At 38.1% G+C, this 23,757-nt stretch overlaps 1 protein-coding gene across 1 annotated transcript in view; it reads left to right on the top strand.

Moving 5' to 3' along the window:
• Positions 1 to 5,127: 5,127 nt before the first annotated feature.
• Positions 5,128 to 23,757, top strand: part of LOC149288404 (voltage-dependent R-type calcium channel subunit alpha-1E-like) — a 165,676-nt gene continuing 147,046 nt past the window's right edge. The window contains exon 1 of the mRNA XM_089491619.1: positions 5,128 to 5,495. Coding sequence (XP_089347745.1) covers positions 5,338 to 5,495 — 158 coding nt within the window. The 5' untranslated portion in view covers positions 5,128 to 5,337. The remainder of the gene's footprint in view (positions 5,496 to 23,757) is intronic.

Genomic DNA, 23,757 nt, shown 5'->3' on the forward strand with positions numbered 1-23,757 from the left:
ATCAACCTTTCATCTCGGAGTAACTTGGCCTGGGGAGACCAATGGCTTCTGCATGAGGAGCTAAAGGGCTGTAAGAGCGACTCTATTGGTCGCCGACAGGGAGCTACTCTGTCATCAACCAATGAAGGGCAATGCAAATATGAGGGCAGGCAGAAATTCCCTTGAATTGTTTGAACATCTAGGAATTTGCTTAAATTTCCTACAAAGTATGTCAAATGAGGCTTACATGAACAGTAAGTAGATGTATTTAGGATGAGCATTTAGAAAATGCTATAACAGATTTGAAAAGACCAAGTGGCCTTAGACCTGTAATTTACTTCTATAGATATAAATCTTCAAGAAGACTCCAAGAAGAGAAAATGTTAATTCCAGCACAAGGCTGCTTTAATCTTTTACTGAGTGTAACATGTTTGATGGCAGTGTAAGGACATAATTCCCTGTTTTTTCACTTTTTGCATTTAATAAAGGGTCTTGCTGGAGGTTTGTAGGTGTCAGAAGGCGTTTAAATTACCGTGTATAGAATTATGAAGAGTGAAATCCAAATACCGTATTTGCTCGATTATAAGACGAGGTTTTTTTCAGAGCAAATGCTCTGAAAAATACCCCTCGTCTTCTAATCGGGGTCGTCTTCTAATCAGGCCTCAAATAGAGGTCTGATTATGAGACTAAGATCCAGATCCCCCGCACCGCTGCAGGGGACCTGGATCCTCCTGTCTCCCCCCACACACACACACACTTACCGGTGCTTCCTGCTGTATTGCCGGGGCAGCGTGTAGATGTCTACGCGATCTGCATAGACAACGTCCGCTGCAGCCGGAAGGAGGTGTGGCTAGCAGCTGGGGTTGTCTGCGTCCGTCGCGGATACCTTCCCTGACTGTCAGAGATCAGAGTTCCCCGCACCGGTGCGAGGAACTCTGATCTCTGACAGCCGGGGAAGGTATCTGCGACGGACGCCCGCTGCCAACTCCACCTCCTTCCGGCTGCAGCGGAAGGAGACGTCAACCCGCTGCCCCGGCAATACAGCAGGAAATTGGAAGCACCGGTAAGTGTGTGTGTGTGTGCGTGCGCGTGTGCGTGTGTTAAATGGGGCATTTCTGGAATGCCTTATACCCCTATATGCCACTCTGGCACTTAGGGGGTTAAAAGGCATATTATGGGGAAGAGTGGCATATAGGGAGGTATAAGGCATTTCAGGAGGCAGAGTGGCGTTAAGGGGGCATTTAATAGAGCACTCTGCCTCCTGAAATGCCTTATACCTCCCTATATGCCACTCTGCCCCATAATATGCCTTTTAACCCCCTAAATGCCAGAGTGGCATATAGGGGTATAAGGCATTTCTGGAGGCAGAGTGCTCTATACAATGCCTTTTAAGTCCCTTAATGCCACTCTGCCTCCTGGAATGCCTTATACCTCCCTATATGCCACTCTGCCCCATAATATGCATTTTAACCCCCTAAATGCCAGAATGGGATATAGGGGTATAAGGCATTTCTGGAGGCAGAGTGGCACATAGGGGGTCAAAAGGCATACCATGGGGCACAGTGGCATATAGAGGGTTAAAAGGCATATCATGGGCCACAGTGCCATATTGGTGTGGCAAGCCTGGGGGCAGATGTGCGTAACTGGGGGACAGGTTGGAAAATACAAGGAAATAAAAACAAAAAAAATATTTTTCTCAATCATAGCTTTTATTTAAAAAAATAGTTTACATGAATTAACATTTACTGGTAAAACTTTTTTCCTTTAGGGTTGTCTTATATTCAGGCTTTTTCTTTTTTTCCTAAGTTAATATTCAGATTTTGGGGGGTCATCTTATAATCAGGGTCGTCTTATAATCGAGCAAATACGGTAATAGAAATCAAATAACTTCTGTTTTTAAACTCCCACCTAGATCAGGTACACGTGTACATTATCCTATTTTAAGTAGGCCTTAGTTAGACTAACCCTGATCTCGCTGACATTAATACAGGGTACTCTTTATCAGCTTCCTCTCAATTCTGTGTTCAGTGATGTGTGCAGTTGGTTCTTTGTGCTTCTAGAATAATTAATCACAATACAAAAACAAAAACTATAATATACACCGATGCAGCCTCTGCTTGTTGTGCCTGCACCCGCATTGAACGGGTTGGATAGGGGGGTAGACAAGTAGCTTTGCAAAATGTATGAATGTTAATGATATTTGCATTCATCCAATATATTAAGACAATCTACCAGCATCATAATTTCCATCTCTCAAACAAACATATTAAAACATAAAGTTCGACCTGGGTGTGTAAATGCCCAAATAATCAGTCTGGAGCATAATTCCTGATATGACTAGCAAAGTATATACCAGTGAGCTATTAGGAGGTTTATGGAAAATGAATGTTTTACTTTATGAATGTTTACTTTATGTGAACAACTTAAATGAAATGAAAATGAAAGCATGTTCTCACTAGGTATGGCATGTATGGTGTTGACTTCTCCATATCACTGGTGGTCAGTCCTGCAGCCCTAGGCTTGACCCAGGGCAGCACTCTCAGCATTTTGGATATGTGGTTTGTCAGGATGCATATGTCATAATACTTCAACAAATAATTAAGAAACTATGTTGAGAAATATACTAATTGACTATGCTCACCTTGGGTTTATGTTTACCGATCGGACAACATATAAGGAATCTATATACCGGTTAACCTGTAGCAGCTTTATAGTCTCCAAAATCTGTGTTCTATTGTTTTATGTATTGCATCTTATATGTTCATTAGCTGTAGATGTGCACCGAGTCATATATTATTTTTTTTTGTCCTTACAGGGGATTTAATGATATCTCTGTGTGTATTGTTTTTACTTGGAAGCAACATAGTGATATAGTATTTTAGATTAAAAAATGGCCATCATTTCAACCCAGCTGTTGATACAGAAGAAGACAAAACCCAGACATTTAAACAATTTCTAATTGTGCCTCTAAAAAAAGAGGAAACATTGCTTCTTTAAGCTAAAGAGGCAATTTCATTACACACTGGATCAATAAACTATAACTAATCATGTCTTTATAACTGTTATTTCCCTGTATATTATTGATCCCATATCTATGGAACTTGATAGCACAAGTCTGCGGGTAGTGGATTCCGCATCTTTATTATTCTTGCTGTAAAGTATACTTTTTGTAGCTTTAGGTGAAAATTCCTTTCTTCAAGCCTGAATTGATGACCTCTTGTTCTTTGTGCAGTTCTACTAATGAACAGGTCATCCGAGAGCAGTTTGTATTATCGCAGTATCTATGATGTTATATCGTCTGTAAAATGCCTTTTTTCTAGTGTAAAGATATTGGCCAGGAATTTATATCAGGTTAATTTCAGTAATTCTAGATCATTCAGAAGGTAGAGTTTTATAGCTCTAAAGGTCACATACCAGGATGATTTTTATTGCTCTACTTACAGAATTAAAGTGGTTCTTACACAGACTTCTTTCTATGTTTGGCTGTTATTTTGACATATTCCAGCTATGCATCTGATCTATGCCTCATAGATACTTCATATACTTACTGGTATTTGTGGTGCACTAGATGATTAACTGATTGGCTGGTGCAGCAGCCAAGATTTTTACATCAGGCAAAATATACCATGCCATGGATTGCAGATACCCTGGGCCCAGGCTTACCTTGTGTCCATTGGGCCCCCTCAACATCCACCATACTTCTTAAGACTTTTTTTTATAGGCCCTGACTGGCCATGAGAAGTCTGATTTATAAGAAGTCTTAATTGTAGACTCCAGATTATATTTGTTTTTTGAAATTCGTATGGAAAATTGGGGGAAAATTTTTGTTTTTTTTAGTGTTGGTATGGTATTTTCAGCATTAAATATCATTTTTGATCTATACTGTGTATATTTTCTGATTCATGCATGTGTTTCCTCACACATTTTAAAACACGCACACTTCCTTCACTTTCTCTCCCTTTCTTCCTTTTCTCTCTGTCTCCTCTTCTTCTCCCTACTGTTGCTTTAATTCCCGGTGATTAAAGCCCAAGGTCTCCTTTAAGTTCTCCCTCTCAATGGTGAGCACTGGGATGTGACATCGTATCGTGGTACTTAGCATCGATAGCCAGGACACAGTGAGAAGGAGCACTGAAGTGAAGGTCTGTACGGACAAACCTTGTGCTCCTTTCATTTTGGGTCCAATTCACCCCGGGGACAAGCCCTTTAGAGGCCACAACAACTAATTATTCCCGAAAACTCACTTATCACATAAACTTCATACATAGTACAATGCATCCTGGTCTGCTGTATCTAACCAGCACTAATCAGAGAGCCAAATAGAAGAAGCATGAAGCTATGTTGTATTCCAGACGTGAGTTGTATATCAGTGGTCTATATGGGGTCTATGAAGCAAATTCGCTGCCTTAACTCTCGATTATTAAGTGTTACCCACCTCTCCACCGGAAGAACAAATGTTGTCCAAAAGCTCACCAATGAGCTGCAGATTCTGTAGCACAAATTAAGATATGTCTTCGAACTGATAACATAACTAAACTTAAACTAGAATTTGTGTGAAGTACAATTGGATTTCCTGAGTAATAAGCAGTTCATTGTTTATCTCACTGCATTACAGCTGGTTGGAAACAATCAACTTGTTCATTGAAGTGACAGTTAAGACTAATGCAACATTAATAAATGCAGTGTTGTGTTTGTCGTGAAACCATTTTACATGTCACATAAAACTCAGGTGTCTCTTACCTCTGCATCACGACAGCTTGGGGGAACATTTAGCCACTAAGCTCTGTTTTTAAACAGCCTTCACCTCCTGTCTGATTCAGCCAAGCAAAGATGAGTTCTGTTCTATCCTATTGGTTTGCGGTAGAATCATACATTTTTAACCCTCTCCACCTCCTACATCACATTTTTCCTTTCCTTTTTAATAGCAGTTTTTGTCAAGCTGGTATTTAGAGGGAGAATGTGTTAACCATGATTTGGAATAATTTGTTTCAGAGCTGTTAGCCACTTACATACTGTTCTGTATTGTGTTTTCTTGCAGAGAGATGCGTTCGGATGGTATTAAAGATGTTGGGATTAAGCTCCTGTTCAACCAGTGCTCATACCCTTACCGAACCTGACCACTCCAGCACACTAGGGATATCAGCACTTGATGCTGACACACAAAGGTATGTCTTAGCCCTTCCCGAAGCAGAGACATGGCGCAAGCACAGATTGGGTTTGACACAGTCCACCCACTCCTGTTCTCTTCTGGAGCCTGAGACTCTTTCAGAAACTCTAGTTTCACGCACAGCAAGCTATGATGCGTTGTATGACCTCCGTGCTCGTGAAGCAGAGACTAGCTTCCCTTTTGAGGGGAGCAGTATGTTTGAGGTGGCCACTGGAATGGATGCTGATTTTCCATTGAGCCCACATATAATAAAGCGAAGACGAGGAGGCCTCATAGAGCAGAAGGATATCATCAAAGCCCATGAGGCACATAAAATGCAAAGCACGCCCCAGGCACGGCGGAAGGAGTGGGAGTAAGTACTATCCTTTCTTGTCTTAAATTATAATTTAATTAGTTTGGTTTGTTGCATTATGTGTGTATTCTTTAAGGGATCTGTTTAAGGCAGATTCTATTTTACACATATTGTACTATGGATAATTATTCTGATAACATCCAATAACCTCACCATGTTCAACATGCTATCAGGTAAGTGTTACTCATTAAAAACAATATTTAAAGAGGTTCCCAAGATTGGTCTCAGTTTGAATTATAATTGTGATTGAACATTATTGTGAATATTGTTTTGGTGGGTACATGTATATGTTTCATAGTATAGAATAGTTCGATTCAAACACAATATTGTGCTTAGCTTTTTATATACGCTTCATAAATATATGATACATTGGGCCAGATTTAATGACATATATAGTTTTTGCACTCTTGCTGGAAAAAAAGAATGTTACCATGTAATCATTGATTCAGCTTCCCGGACACACAGTCAAGTTACATATGCTAATTGTTCAATCACAGATACACATTCAAGGCATGTATCAAATGAACACTGTTTTCAGTTAAAAAAACCTGCTTGACCAAGCAAATCAAAGCAAACCTCTGGGTAATCAACTGAGATTAAAGTAGCTAGCTTCAATTAAGATAAACTAGTCATCAAAATCTGTCCAGATACCCTTGATTCAAAACGAAGCTAAAGTACAACCTATAGACGATTACTGATAACAATAATGATAAAAATTATCATTACTATGTATATGTATATAATTTAATAACTACTACTAATAATACATGCATAATACATTAAGGACTGTATGGATCAAATTTAGCGCAGCCTGTCAATTTTCATTGCTGGAAGCCCCCTTGTAATTTTCATAGATACATTTGTAAGAAAGCCTGTAATAAAAATTACCAGGGGTAATAATGAGTGGGGGGAAAGGGGAACAATTTCACTCTCTATCCATTCCATTTGTTTTTGATTAGTTTCAAGCAAGGGCATGTGAGTTTCCATTCAACTCACTTTCCCGCCTGCAACCTTCCAAATTAAAAGTTGCAGGTAGTCCTATCCACTCATAAACAAATAATATATTATCAAATACATACATACATACCAGAAGAGATCATGAGCGGAAAATCTCAACACTGGATCACAAGTTTATAGGTTTCTTGCACAGGAAGCCAGACATGGGGTTTGTATAGTTTCTATATGATTTACCAGCTTTAAAATGAAGATGATAGCTTGTTATATGTAATTTTTCCATGTATTAAAGCATTCTATAAAAGAAATGCCTTAATCTTTACCATGGACGGTATGTTAGTGTTAAATGTTAGCACCATTAAAAATATTCTGGAACTGTTCCAGCACTTCAACACTCTGCGATAATTCTCACTGAGTTGTATAAACCATTTGGGCAGGCTGACAGAGTTTGTATTTCCAGTACAGTGGAAACAATGAATTACATTAGCATGTGTGACTTGAGGCCTTGTTTTAACAAGTAGGAGAAGATGAAAGATTGTAAATTGCCAGATGAGAATTTAAGCAATTTTGCAACAGATTTCTTTTCTTTTAACTTATTTTCTTTCACAATGCACAAAGTATCTCTGAGCTGTTGATATCAAGCGTTTTGTATTAAGACACAAGAAAAACTTAGACACTAATGTGTTTTCTTTAACAAGGGCGCTTAAAAGATTTCCATAACTATAAGTGGTACTCATGACAAACATATAAAAATTGCATTGAATTAATTTAAAAAATTAAAATTAATTAAAACTGCAGCAGTGTTTTTAATTAGGTTTACTTAAATTTAATAGAAAAATACTACTTTTTATAGTATGAAGGGCTGAAATAATTTGAGTTGAAGTTGTATCGTCATTTGATAGGAAAATAATTAAAAGCCAGCTACACTTTCATAACATACGTAATACACAATGATATAGAAAGGTGTCTTAGAAGCTCCCCCAGTACCTGTATATAAGTGAATTCCCATAAAAGCATTTTCAGATGGCTGACAAGAGAGCGCTTGTCTTTCTGTAGACGAGGAAATATGCAAACCATATCATATTTCCAACTATGTTTCTATTTTTTTACAGCACTGTATAATAAACAGAACAAAGGCATGTCCATATGGACAATTGCTATTGCCTGACTTAGACAGGATCATTAGTGGGAAAGGAACATACGACAGACAGAAACTAAATGCAGAACTCATCCTCCTTCTCAATAACGTTTTCTGTACGTTCTTTATAAATGGCTCTCTTGAGGACTTATGTTGATTGAGGGCAAATTGGCTGGATGATCCAAGGTGGGTTCATGCCTATGATCCTGTCAGCACACCCACCTTTACTACGCAAACCTGTATTAGATCATTTGCAGTATATTGGATTCAACAAAACATTTGAATAGGACATCCAAATTTGGATAAATACTGCCGAAATGTGGGTGTCCTTTTCCTAAATCAAGTTTAATGCCAGCATTTTAAAGGTGAAATTAGACAGTTGTGGTCACCCATTATGAATTGTAGCAAACTCCAGATAAACATAGCATTATTTTCTATCTACTATAGAGATCATCTTCACCACTTGGTGGTCTCCAACTCCTCCTTGTTTTATGGAGACCTTTTATAGTGTTTCAGCATACTTGGCTGCTTTGCAGGTGAACAGAATGAAGATGAATTCCAAAATGTTGGATAATGAAAGATTTTTATCTATCTGCAAGAGGAGACAGATTATCTTCGCAGAATTAGAACGATGAGCCATGAGTCCTATTACTACTGGGCTGAGTGGTTAAACGTGTATTTAACTATGTCACTTCGCACAATACAAGGCTATTGTGGTGAGTTAGATTGTCCTTTATTAGATTATTGCTCAGGACCCAGGTGTATGCAGGGATGAGTAAGAGGCAAAAAGTACAGTCCAAAGTTAATAACCAGGATAATAATTTATAATAGTAATAAATTAGAGTGGGTAAACCCTTCTACTTAAATTTAAAATAGTATAGACACACATACAATTATCACCCTTTGCCTCTATATCTACTTTACACATGGATCCTTTGACAGTAATTGCCTGCTATACAGGACAGCCTTTAGACAACAGCCAGACCATCAATCATTGATAGCTGTTTGGTCCTTAATGAGACTCCTCAGTATGAGGTTGTTATATTGGGTTAATACTTGAGGCTTGGGGTAGCCGAGAAATACCATTACATAAGTTATGGTGGGTAAAGGTGACGGAAATCCCTTCCACTAAAATTAAGGGGGTAGTAGAAGCATTATTAAACACTCATCTATAAACACCAGACAAGCCAGAAGGCTTGTTTTCCCCTCAGAAATCTCATGGTGCTGCCACAACGACAAGGGATTCTGGGTAGGCACATGCAAATAAGGTCAATTACTTTCAAGGGATCCATGTATAAAGAGGATATAGAGGCAAAGGTGATAATTGTTGAGCTTATTTGCATGTGCCTACCCAGAATCCCTTGTGGTTGTGGCAGCACCATGAGATTTCTGAGAGAAAAACAAGCCTTCTGGCTTGTCTGGTGTCTGTAGATGAGTTTTTAATAATACTTCTACTACCCCCTATATATATATATATATATATATATATACATATACATATATATATATATATATATATATATATATATATATAGATAGATAGATAGATAGATAGATAGATAGATAGATAGATAGATAGATAGAGAATATATATAGATATATATATATATACACGATAGACTATTTTATTTTTTACCTTTTAAATTGTCAGATTAAGGTCATTTATCTGGATCTTCCATTTACCATGCATTCTATTCATTGAGGCCAGTTATGGTAAAAATGAATACATGAATTGGTTTGATTCACTTTTAAGGTTGTTTCTGGGAAACAGTAAGCACATGCTTAAATTGAACCCTGAGACACAGTATTAACGCAAGTGATAATCCAAATAGAATCATATTTGTCACGCACGGCTGATCAGTTTACAACAGACTACTCAAGATTTAGCATCCAGAAGGTAAATGGTTTACAGTCTCCAAGGTAACTGGGAAATTAATACTCACGACAGGAATGGAAATTCTCTTTCAAGAAAAAAAAACCTTGGACATTGTTAGCCATTGTATAGTACAAACGAAATGTATATCTATGTATTCTTTAACCTAGAGAGGATATGCTGAGGTCTGTGAATGAATTTGGAATTTCAACAAATATTCATCTAAAATTAGGGCTCCTATTAACAGAATGTAACTATGTGTAATACCATATTCTCCATGTCCCTTGGAAATTATAATTATCTTCCCCATATACATTTGCCCATTTGCCTGCACCCCCTGTAATTTCCATACAATGATGGACATATGGCTATTGAGAGTGTGCCTTGATGTGGCGGATGAGCTTAATTATGCTTTGGCCAATTCATATAACCAAAACCTCTCATTTATATCATGTTTATATATTTGTTGCCAACTTTAGTAGGGTGAGAAGCGCAGACAGTTTTTGTTTTTTACCCACACACCAGGGATTAGAGTTCTATTAGACAAAGGAACAGAGAGTCCCATTCAATGCCATGAGTGAAAAATGTGCATTTTCCCTTTTTCTTTTACTTACATATGGTATAATCTAAACACACCTAGATAGTTTGGGACAAAATATTACAACATGTTTAACTCTTCATTTCTATAAAACGATTTAAGATGATAATAAATTACCCACCACTTGTTTATTGTAAGGTTAAAAGACCTTTTTTGTGATGATTTACTTTACAGTACTAATTTATTATTTCACAGGTCATTAATAAAATAACTAGAGCCACTGGCTAGTCTTATTTTGAATCCAGAGGTTTTCACAGCTGGAGACGTGCTGTGGTGATCTAGTTGCTTGACAACTCTCCTACCTGTTTTATCTCTTTTATAAAATAGATCATTGGAACTAAAAATACTCAAAATACCTAGAACATTTCCGCATACGCTTGGGGTTCCTACTACACTCCATGCATAAAGGATAAAGCTGAAAAATGTCCTTCTTATTAAACAGAATCGGAGTACTGACTTCAGTTACGTATACAATGCCCCCCCCCCCCCAGCAATTGTAATGAATGCATATTTTTCTTTGATGTTTTGGTGATAGATTCACTCTAAGCCTTCCTACTGGAATCCTGATCTTGACTTCCTAAATTAAATATTTGATGCTTTGTTCTTTGGCATCACTCACACTTCCCATCTGTTTCTCGCCCTGGCGCATAAATAAATAACGTTTCCCCATTTTTTTGTTCCGCCATCATAAATCTAGATCCCTTCTCTCCTCTTTCCATTCTGATACATTACAACCCACTTAGCAGTGTAGCCATGCAGATAGCACAATATTTTGAAAAGTAAAATAACCATGATCTGTCCTTGGGCAGTATTTTGTTTTCATTCAACAAATACAACACATTATGCTTTGTTGAATTTGCAATTAAAAAATATTGAATCTCATAAACGAGCCAGTGCACACCTCCGAGTACTGTTTCTATGTCTGCGTGAGGAGAGCCGTGTTCCTTTTCACATGGCTGCCTTTAATACAAATTACAGCTACAAAGAAAAAATATCCACTGTATTCAGTGCATTAAAGTTTAAAACGTTTCCAAGGATAAACTATCACTCCGCTCCTATAAATGTATTTATTCTTTCTACATTTAAAAAGCAGAACAATCAACAAAAGAGCAATATTAATCATCTTTGTCAAGAAACCTAGATATATTAATGTATGGTGTCTAGCTGTCTACAGAAAAACACAAAAGTCTAGATTGTAAGCTCGTTTGAGCAGGGCTCTCCTCTTTTTTCTGTAAGTCACATTGTTATGTTATATACTACTGGTTATGTCCTGTCTACCCATTGTACAGCGCTACGGAATATGATGGAGCTATATAAAACAAAAAATAATAATAATATGATATATCTCCTGCATCTTTTGCAAACACTCTCTCCGATGGCATGACTGCACTACTGCACCTTAGGGATAAACGTATACGTGCCACAAACGTTCATAGACCCATGAACACAATGGTCAGCACCCACATACTCTCACAAAGACACAAGCATTCTAGAATACAGTCTTCAAGTGCATAGAATTCATAGGCACTGAATGTAACTGGAAAGCAACTTCAAACCGTGAAAAATAAACACTAAAAGCATATGAACAGAGCACATGTTTTTATTCTCTCTGGGAAGATGCTGTTGAAGTTCAGTCATCAGTGGTGACAGAAACCCAAGGCATTTATTGCCATGGATGTACAACCTTTTCCTACCACATTAATTAAAGGTTGCCCTATCTCTCTATTAAAGGGTACTTGTGAAAGGCATATTGCAATCTAGTGTGCTAACGATTGCATTAAGCGTGTTCTGTAAATTTAGGCAACTCTAATTATCTACATGCCAACAAGAGCATTTCATTCTAATTATATTCAATACACGCTATCTAGAGAATTATCCACATTCTAGACACACTTGAGAAAAATGAATTTTATCTCTCTGTGAGGAGTTAGTATTATGTCACAATAATTTACTTAGCAATTCTCTGCCGAGACCTCAGCTGCAACGCATAACAAGCAAGTAAGCTTTTACGATATCATTAATGACATCATAGCAGGGAAACTTGACAGTTATCCCAGACAAGAAGTAAGGATTATTGAATGACAGGTAAAGAGCAAGTCCTATGTATCCTATGTTTCTATCCTAATCAAGGACTTGTTGGGATAGATGATAATGAACTTGTCTAACACAATTTCTTTAACTTGTTCACGAGAAACGACTCTCCTTCTCTACACCATTTGTGCAATTACCCTGTTCATTAAATATTATCCCAAATATTTTTCTTATTTACTTTGTTGACCCAGTAATTGCTCATTATTTTCACCTGGGAATTATCACCTGGATCTTTGTGAATAGGTCCTTTCAGCATATAAACCATTGTTTTTTTCTGGCATGACACCATAGTGTGAGAAACGCCTTGGATCTGTTAAAATACTTTTTAAAAGCAATTCTGTAGTTCTAAGAACCCCTTAATTTATATACCGTATTGGCTCGAATATAGGCAGCACTTTTTTCCCCCACTTTAAGTCTTTAAAGTGGGGGTGCGGCCTATATTCGGGGTCGGGCGCCGGGCAGGCAGCGGGGTTAGGATACAGATCCCCCGCAGTGGTGCAGGGGACCTGCATCCTACTCCCCGATACGCTCAGACAGCCTCCCCTGCCAGCACTTCCCACGGGGGGGGTGCCGGCACGGGAGGTTGTCTGAGCGCATCGTGCTGACCGTCCGCACGATGCGTTTTACCTCTGCCCCCCCCCCGACTTACCGGAGCAGACTCCCGGGTGTCTTGCGGGGCCGGCGGGGGACATCTACGCAATACGCGTATACAACTTCCGGTGCCGGCACATCCGCTGAGTGCCGGCACCGGAAGTTGTATACGCGTATTGCGTAGATGTCCCCCGCCGGCCCCGCAAGACACCCGGGAGTCTGCTCCGGTAAGTCGGGGGGGGCAGAGGAGGACAGTGGCAGCATATTCCGGGGGGGGCAGTGGCACCATATCTCGGGGAGGGAGGACAGTGGCAGCATATCTCGGGGGGGAGGAGGAGGACAGTGGCAGCATATCTCGGGGAGGGAGGACAGTGGCAGCATATCTCGGGGGGAGGACAGTGGTAGCATATCTCGGGGGGGAGGAGGACAGTGGCAGCATATCTCGGGGGGGAGGAGGAGGACAGTGGCAGCATATCTCGGGGAGGGAGGACAGTGGCAGCATATCTCGGGGGGAGGACAGTGGTAGCATATCTCGGGGGGGAGGAGGACAGTGGCAGCATATCTCGGGGGGGAGGAGGAGGACAGTGGCAGCATATCTCGGGGAGGGAGGACAGTGGTAGCATATCTCGGGGGGGGGGAGATAGAGTGGCAGCATGTTTTTTTGGTGCTTTTTTAAAGAAAAAAACTTTTTCTTTAAAAAAGCACCAAACTTTTAGGGTGCGGCCTATATACGGGGGCGGCCTATATCCGAGCCAATACGGTACCTAAAAAGAAAAGCCAGTGGGAAAATGTAATATTTTTCTTTTGAGCATTGGAAATAGCACTGTATAAACTAATGTGGTTTGGCATTGAAGAAAACTTGGTTTTATTTAATTTTCTTCCAATAAATGTCCTTTATCTGCAGACCTGGAGGCTGCCATTGTTGTTAGTTGAATAATAATTTGGGAGACTTTCCCTGCTGACCACACTGAGCTAATCCTTTACAGCAATGCTAATGTTATCCTATTTTTACAACGAAATCCGTTCCTCCATAAATTTTCATTTCGCTCAGTGTCCCCCTGGGTCATTAAGACTGAGCCATTTCTTAAACCTTAAAAATTCACATATTATGACATACAGTAGGAGGTTGTTTTACAAGATCAATCATCCTTCCAATACACATCTGTCCCAGAGCATCTTCAAGTCAAAGGCTAGCTCATTGCTGATAATAGATAGATATAATAAATCCCCATCCATATTGGAGACAGAGAGATTCTATAGCTTACCACAAGGCAGTATGAAGAGGAGTCAGGGTGTTTGCGTACTAGATTGGGTTTACATATACACATGACTAAAATGACAATATTATATTCTGAAAAAACTAAAATTGTTTAAAAAAAAGAAAACAGCATAGTATGTTTAAAAAACAATTTTAATGTGTTAATGGTATTAAGAAAAAATATACACACATATGATAGATACAGTTCCTCGATCCTTTATTAATGAGTATGTAGCAGGGGTACACACTATTGAATGTATTATATTAGGGCATAATATAGTTCTTCTCGATCACTACTTCTTTATTCTACTTGTCATTTTTTTATTGCAAAGTAGACCACACATTGAGTTACACATACAATGGCATGGCGATTGGCTCTTGCGGCACCAGAGTTTGCTGTAAGTTCTTCTAGGTCCAGTAATTAGATTTTCAAGGCAGCTCACAATTCACTTTCCGTAGGAATTGGCAATTTCCCAGGTGACGTACTTGAATTCATTAGTTCAATGCTGTCCAACTTTTTAATCTGAACAGCTGCATGCATTTCTGAAGCTTTTTCTGCAGGCAAAAGTAATTCACATTTAATACAGCAGAACCTTTCGGCTACTTAAATAAGAGGAGGGCCATACACAAACATTTAAGTGCTGCATCTGGCCAGGGATCCCATTTGGACAAAAGCACTAATGTCTTTGTTGGGAAGTCACCCCCAGAATAATCACTTTTCACTTATTGTCTGCAACCACTGCTCTTTTTGTACATAAACCACAATTTTAATTTGATTAATAATAAGACTATTAATAATAATACTTCCTTTTATTTTATTATTATTATTATTAGTGTTGTGTTGTTGTTGTACAATTAATGTTACTTCTTGCTACTTAATATCTTGTATTTAAAACAAAATGTTTCCAGCAACCACATTTTTCTAGTTGTATATAAGAACACTTGAAAATTGCAATTGACAAAATTATAGCTAAGATGAACTTCAGTTACAATGTAACTTTTAAACACATAAATATCATCCCATGACAATGGAAAAGTCAGCTACGGCAGTTTCTGGGAATTTAAACTTAGAGAGGCGCTTAGATCCAGAGACCTACAAATGAGTTTGATTATAAAGGAGTTTATGTTACAGAAACAAACCTAGATATTGAAGCACAAACCTGACAGCCTGACAGATCCCATAATCTCTAAAGGAGAGCAGAGGGAGTTTAAAAAAATATATATAGAGAAATACTGTATATATAAACAAAAGTAAAACATGTCTAGTTCTCTTTACCTTTTATAGAGATCAAGGAAGACTTTTCCCTTTGAACACATGGTGATATACCACAGAATTAAATTTTTTCCCCGTGAAAACAAACGCTGCTTTTTTAAGATCAATTGTACCCCCATAGCAGGCAGCCCACTGGAAAATTTCCCCGTTACCCGTTAGACCAGTCTGGCATTGATCATCCAAATCTTGTGGCTACTAACTCTTTGGTCACTATTGCGAAAATAAATAAAGGGTTAATAACACTTCATGAGACTATTATGAAGACTGCCCTGTAGCTCCATAAAAAAAGCTATGCAGTGATAATTATTCATACCTTTTAAGCCATTTTCTAGTTTTGTTATTGTGAAATATTAAAGTACCTGATTGAAACCTATTAATTATGGAGCAAATGGCAAATCACAATTAGGAAGAAGATAAACAGAGGCAATTTGCGAGCATTTAAAAAACTTCAGCATAATCAAAAACAAGCAAGTTTAAAGACAACATAATTATCTGAATGTCACTTTACAACATAAAATGACTGAATGAATATTCACTACAGGTGCAAGGAATCAAAGCACCCCTGGTGGGTGCAGGAGCCTGAAGTGCATACATTTATTTAAGCAGTTTACTTTATTCTATCAGAAAACCTTTTTTGCTTAAATTTGGTTAAAATGTAATTTATTCAGGAAATGGGATTGTGCAGCAGAATTTAGACAGCACACGTATAGACCAAAGTGCTAAATCCAGAGCAGTGTCACCTTGGCACCACTTATAAGGGACTGAACAATAAAAAGTGCAATATTGCTTCCAGTATAACCAGGATCACTGAATGCAGGCAAAGATATATATATATATCAATATTTATATTGATAAAACAACCCATACTTTTAGCCATATGTCTTGAGACTGGGGATACGTGGATGTTCCGATCTGATGATTTATTTTGTGGCATTTTGCTTTCTGTAATTAAATTTGGCATCAAATAATTAAGGTTTTGCTGCACAAACAGCTGAACTATATGTTTAAATGCCCATTCTCAGACAGTGTATGAGATTAAAATATAACAAATACATCTGTTGATACAGATGTTACTGACCATCTATCCCTCAATGCTCTTCCTTCTAGCTTGACTTGAAAGGCCAATGAAATACTTGAACATCTGCTGTTATGGTTGGCATATTTGGAGTCTGAACATGTTCTCCCCAAGGAGAGTGGATGTTTTTAATATTACAATAGAACCAGTTATGGTTGAAAGCTACATACATAACACAAGTTGCACATCAGGATAGAGAGTCCTGTCACTCTGCTCAACTGTCTTATAGGATTGATAAAGAGATATCATGTTCTAAGTAATGGCCTGAACATTATATGTTTTCATCAGCACGGACAAAAAATATAGGAAGGATGCTCTATATGAATACAGTGCATTACCAGCACTCTTCATTTTGTAGGGTACTCACGCTTCCTCCAGACTGTCTATGACTGGCAGAGGGTCGTGGGACATTAGGTCAACAGCAACAGAAGGGAGTTCAATATTAGAGTGAAGTTCATTTGATTCCTACAGTTGCTGGCCTACAGCTCCCAGAACACGACATTTGTCATTACATGGGCTCTAGTATGCAATGAAGGTTACCAAACCTTCGTACACTACGGTGGATGAACTTTTGATTTTGTTAATATGTCTTAGACTGAATTCGTTGGAGAATATGGATACTCATGGTTCATTGATAGTGCAGCCAAATTTTCATACGATGAGAGATATTGGGTACGTCAGAGAGTGTTGTATTGGTCAATGTTTCCATAGACAAGATAACTACACCTGCTTGAGCGAAAACCTTTGATGAATCCTGTCTTGTTGGACATTCCGACTATCATGTTGAGTTACACCAAAATTGCACTTACATTCAGCAATGTCAACTTTTAACATTACTGAGAGGGAGATTGTTAAGTGAAACAATCTTCCACCAACAGTGTTGGATCGCCATGGGATAGGCATCTAAGATGAGACCAAGGACTGATTAATTATTATTATTATCCCTTAGATGAGTTGATAGACAAATTGGTTGTCAAGTTTGGGAATTGAGTTTAGTGGAGTTCATCTCCGACTTATGACTCAAATTGATTCTGTAAAGTTAGAAACATTTTTTAACTCCATTGCTAACTTAACTCAAGTTGAATTACTGTGAATACATTTTATAGGCTATTGCTATGTGCTGGCAGGGTTACATTGAATAGATTTAGCTTGGACTGTGGTCAACCTGGCAGTCAGTTTCTCTTTAGTGAATGAAAAAACAGTTCAGTTAAGCTAGTCTTGGAACTGCCTATCACAAATTGAACCTTTGGGAACAGACCCCAGAATGTGCCAGTGAGTGTAGGTTATAGTGGAATTTGTAATTCCCATGTGAAAAATCCCAAATGTCTATTATAAGGGCTATCAGGTACAAAATACAAGATATTACATGGATCTTGTGTGGAATTATGGATGTCACTGCAGTTGTAGCCACGACCAAGCCAACAGTAATAAAGAGCTAGGTGCACTGAACCACCTGCATTCTTTCTGCTCATGGTCTGTTGACATCTGTAGAAGGTCTCTGCTTTGAGATTATGTAATTTGTCATTTCTGCACAAACACACTTTGAATACTTAGTTATAGGGGGCATTTAATTAGCCTGATTGGTAAACATGTTATACATGTGCTAATAAAATCCTTAATAGAATTTGATTCTGGAACTAAAAAGCAGATCTGAGGCTAAATTTGAAACAATAACTAGTGTGCCAGGTTGGGTGCTAATAGTACATGTCTTGGTCTCATGCTACAGCTTATTGTTTCCAAGCACAGGTGGTTTCCTATAGTGTCCATTCTTCTGTAGAATCATCTTACCTACAAAACCACAAGACAGCTCTGATTTCCAGAACCTTTTTCCAAAAGCATATCTGAATGTGCCCTTCCACCTGTGGGCTTTCTACGGGGTTCTGTTTGAGTTGGTAGTTGCCAACACTCTGTCCTGGACCTTTACTTATCATATGTAGGCAGTGTTGATGTTGGAATATATAGCACAGAATCTATATAGCGAGACAATATGCATCTTCAATGTTTGGTAGAACAATTTACACCTTACTCATGTGCCAGAAAGGTGTTTGATGACGCTATGTAATTAACTCTTTCAGGGAGAAAATCTAACGTGGGTCAATAATCTGGGAGTGAAGGGTGTCTTTACCCATACAGTTTTCCTTTTTGACTGTATCCCTGTTACAGTTTTCTTCAGAACCTACCAGATTCATTATTTTCATCTTGGAGGATCAAGACTGCATTAGAGACTTTGGTAGTGTTAGAGTTAATGTTGTAATTGTATAACCTTCTATTGTTCGGTTATAGACAACAATGGTATAATTACCATAATGTATAATGTATTTAGATAATATTATTTATAAAGTCATTAAAATGATTTAAGTAAAAAAATGTTTTAAGGTGGGTGGAACAAGGCAAAGTTCTTTTTAGTGTCATTTTGTAAGAATATACTTAGTATGAATATTCCCCAGCAAATCAATTTGTGAGCTTGGTGTTAGCGGGGAAGGTATTCTCTCTCCCACTTGACAGCTGTTAAATGTCATTGTATATTTAACATGTCTATTAGCTTGTTGCAGAGATAATTAGTTTGGAGTTCTTTTTACTTCTGGGACTGACTACTGTGAAGGAGGTCAGCTACCCAGGTCTTCTGGGTATTTAATGAAAGACATGTGCTGGTGAGATGCAAAAAGTGTTACTCCTGGTAAAATGAGAAACCTGTGTTCTTTGGTACTCATTGGGTTAACAGTAATGCAATATTGAACATAATTTCCCTATGCCGACCACATAATTCCTGAATATTGATGTCTGGCTGGCAGGGGACAGGTACTCTGTAAAATGGATTATTAGTCGTCATTTGGGTCATTGCAGGAAGCCATTGGTACACTACATAGACTAATGAAATGAGCACAGCATGTAGGTTGCTATCTAGCCCCCCTGGCAAAGTGAAGGCCACTGTTATGGGCTCCTCAAAGCATTACTGCATTACTAACTGGCCCACTTTTACTGTTAATTAAGTGTAAAAATGCTCACACGTTAGGATCTTATTGGTTATCCTACATAGGACATAGGAATCTTGACCAAGTTTTGTGGAGCTTTTGCAAAAATGGTGGTGTTGGCCCTGCGTGATACAGGGTAAAGTCAACGGACACAACACACCAGAAGTATGCATTATACATGGCAAACACAGCTGTAATTGCGGCACAGGTTTACAAGGCTGCGTGTAGTTTAATGTTGGTGAGCTGAAATGCAGCGAATTGGCGACCATATGCCTTTCCTCTGAGTGGAAGCTCTCTCTGCAAAAGGCTGGTGGCTCCAAGAATCAAGAAGTGTATGACAAATGACAAGCCAAAAGAATTTGACTTTCCATGCAGAGAATGTGGTTGTGGTTTCTATATGGGTGCAAGAAGTGTATCTAGGACAATGTTGGAAAAAGAGGTACTTTGCAACACTTTCGCTTAGGGTTGAATATTTTGAAAAATGCTAAATATTTAAAGGTGCCACTCTGAATTTCCTAATCTGAAATGGCTGAAAAACCTGAATTACTACAAAATTACTACAAAAGTCTGATCTTTGCCACTGGCATGATATAAAACTCAACAAAATAATCCAAGACGGCCTAAGAAACTAAAGCATTTTTTTTAAGGAAAGCAGCCAGTTTGTGATCAACATCTTAACAGAGAAGAACTCCAAAAAGTAGAGTATATTTTAAGCCAACTGCAGGATTTAGTGCACTGGCCTCTTTTGGATGAGAAGCTATGCATGGTGCCGGAAATGATTAAGCTTATTATTATTATTATTATTATTATTATGTTTTATTTATATAGCACCAACAATTTACGCAGCGCTTAATACAATACATATTTTCAAGGGGTCTGACAAGACAGACTAAAACAAACCGATACATTAGGTGGAGAGAGCCCGGCTCACAAGCTTACAATTAGACCAATCCTCATGCTGACCTGAAATATGTATTACACTAATTAGTAATTATTAGCTTATGTAAGGAGTCACAGTCAATGCTGTATACAAAAAAAAGATGGATTGACAGCTTTTCTATCAACAGCCTTGAATTTAGTACCTAGTCCAGGTGATATATTCACCATCTAAAACGTATTCCTGTTTACAATCCATCAAATTCAGTTTTTCTAAAATGTAAAGGACTCTGACGAATATCAAAACACTTATCACATGATTTTTTTTAAAAAAATCCCATGAGCTAACGATTTTGTCATCTGACAGTAACCATGTATGTTACTCACTGTACAAGTAATCACATGTGCAGAAATGTGAGGATCAGATGTAGAATGACCACTCAGGACATGGAGTGGTCAGGAGCAGCAGTACCCCCAGCAATTGCATTAATTCCAGTGACATGGGTGCAGTTTGAACCTTTGACATACTAGGTACATCATGTAGGGACATTTTTTATTACCTACCTGGGATGTCATCAGTTGTGAATGGGTTAATTGGCCTCAACAGTATAACAAAAAACACACTAAGCAATTCAACAGCCTGACTAAAACTCATAAAGCAACTCTATATTCCACAGTATGACCACACAAAAAATACTACATTGAAACCATAGATAACCTTACTAGACCTGATTGAACTATGAGGTAGACAGCCAAGACCCAATTAAACACACTGCACATGTGCAGTCAAGCAAACATAAACCTTACCATGGGCGTTTAACCCTTTCAATGGTGACACGTTATGCACCATAAGATATCTATCACACCGCTAACTCCTACACTACTTACATATTAATAAGCAATTACAAATGCTGTACTGACTGTAAGATGTACAAAATGTGTTTGTTAATGTTTGAAGATGGGTAAAGAACGGCATAGACATGACTTATTCAGGTAAAAGAATCAAGCCCATTATCTCTTAAAATGAGACCTGGGTAACACCACATACAACTATTTAGATACATATTATGGGATTAGCTTTAACATAGAGGCTGGCTGAAGGTCAGAATTCCCTTTGTACTTGTTAAACAGACGTGACCTATGTGTTTTTAACTAGGTAATTTCTCTTCCCGACTGTAACCAGACATCGCAGTTCATTCCTTTTAAACAACTCTGGATAATATTTTTGCAGACATCTTATTACTCTAAAGTTTTCCTAAGTCAACCACGTGACAGCTATATGGATGCTTTGATCATCACTTCACTAAATATGGCAATGTTTATAGAAATCGGTTCGAAGAGCAATGTGTGGCTCTAATTATTTTGGAAGAAGGGCAGTTCTGCGTTGTCACGCGGTCATTGAATGATGCTAAAGCACTACCTGCTTATAGCATATGCTCAAAGATTTGAACCTTGCCATGGAATTTTGGGGAATATATTGCTGGAAGCCGTGAGGGTGAGCTAAAGATGCTTGATTCTTTTTTATGCTGTTGGGTAGAAATTGTGTGCCTGTTGCTGTGTGTGAGTTTGGGGAATCAGATTTTGCATGCATAGTTACTGCTATGCAATAAGGCACTTTGCACCTTTTTGGTTCTACTTCCACCGGGAATTTTTTCCATGTAGGTTTTCCATGTAAGGACATTTGGATCTAAAGGTTTCTAAATCCACTGTATTTCCACAGTATTCTCAAGATCAAAGTCTTTCATATTTGTTTATTGGGTGAACAACTCTTCTATATGTACAAAGAATTCAGATTCAAACTTATACAATTTATTGTATATAAAATTCATTCTTCTGTGCAGAGTATGTGGGATTTATAAAAAATGTGTCTGATTTTTATATTTATTGTAAATGTTTGAAATGGACTGTGTTACAGATTTAGATATTAATCTGATATCTTTTTGTTTTTAGTGTTTTAATTGCTAGGCTGCAGAATCTCAGTGCTTTAGAGTTAAAATAATATAAATATACACATTGATATATTGGAATCTAGCATTTGACATTCTTACTGCTAATACTAGGGCACCTGAAAGGTCAGTACCATACGGGTGGCATATGGCATAACACACAATTCTGTTTAAATTGTATTGAATGCCCTAATCTATTTCTACATATTCTGTCTTTAATCCACAAAGCTTTTAAATTGTATTATGGAGGAATTAAACATAAAGCGGGACGTTTTGCATGAAAACAACACTGGTGCATGCCTTGTATTAAATAATTAGAGAAGAGATCAGTAACATAAGATAATGATGCCAGTATCAAAGGACCAACTTGTGCAGCCAGAAGCCAAAGGGTCTTTAAAAATCCTGAAGCCCCGACATTCATCAACGGTGCTGCAGGTGCTACGTGGCAGGGAAGTATTTTCCAGTGAAAGTAGCATTTTGTGCGGTTGTTTCATATAAAAGCTTGTGTGCTGCATATTAAATACCCCCACTGATGAAATGATGATGGTGTTCTTCAGGCTGATTAAAAGATAAACTGTAGGAATTGCAGATCTTAGTATTTCAGAATAGACTCTCAAAGAGTGACTCTATTAGGGGGGTGTCATTGTATATACAGTTACAACCATTATTCATTTTACTCTAGTTTATCTAGAGTGCAATTTGTTTGGATAAGGAGTAAATCGCGGCTGTCTTTTACCACGTGTTCTTCAGGTACAGAATCAAACTTTTTCTATGCACTGTAGCAAAACCTATGACACATATGTAGCCTTCTTTCACAGCTTCGTATATATTGCATTATATGTTATTAGTGGTGGAGATGTAAGAGGCATTTGTCTGTCAGTTGGCATTATATGGTGGAACCAAACGTTGTGCAATAAATTTGACTTCACTCTTCCAATATTAAAATTATGGGGTAGGGGTTGCTATTTCAATTCTTAGGCAAAGTTTTAAATGCGGGACAATTACAATGTGCCTGCTGAGTGCCTGTAGGACACTTGAGGCCAAGCATCTGACAACATGAATGGAGAGCTGACATTGTGTGAACCAATATCTGATTCATGAATCTACCGGTATATTTCCTTGATCTGGTGCGGGGACATTTAATATAAACACATGTACTGATAAACTGTAAAAGTTTAACTCGTTGGATTGGCAACCATGGATTGTTGTGCTATAATTTGCAACTGGTCTTTCTTCTGTATAAACATTATTTGCTTTGTGTCCATGTAGGGAGGGTGACCTGGGTACTAAGACAATTAATACTTACAGAGCTGTGCCAAACAACCCACTTTCACCATCTAATGTTAAAATTTTGATTTAGATTTTGCTTCCTGACTAGCAGCATTGCTCAGTGATAACACAAATGTTTGGTTAAATGTTAATTTTAAAATACCGCTACTAATATTTTAAAAGTACTGAAGTCATGAACTCAATTATCCTGGGATGGTAATTCTTGGCTCAGGTTACTGCCTAACCAGCTCCATTCTTGAGCAAGTGACATCATGGCTGCTTAGACCCATAACATAGCCCAACCCGACGCCACCTGACCCAATAAAGACACTCAACACCAATGTACGG

The sequence above is a fragment of the Sceloporus occidentalis genome, unplaced genomic scaffold, assembly GCF_023333645.1.
Source record: "Sceloporus occidentalis isolate IW3139 unplaced genomic scaffold, rSceOcc1.0.p SCAF_51, whole genome shotgun sequence".
NCBI classification, from domain to species: domain Eukaryota; kingdom Metazoa; phylum Chordata; class Lepidosauria; order Squamata; family Phrynosomatidae; genus Sceloporus; species Sceloporus occidentalis.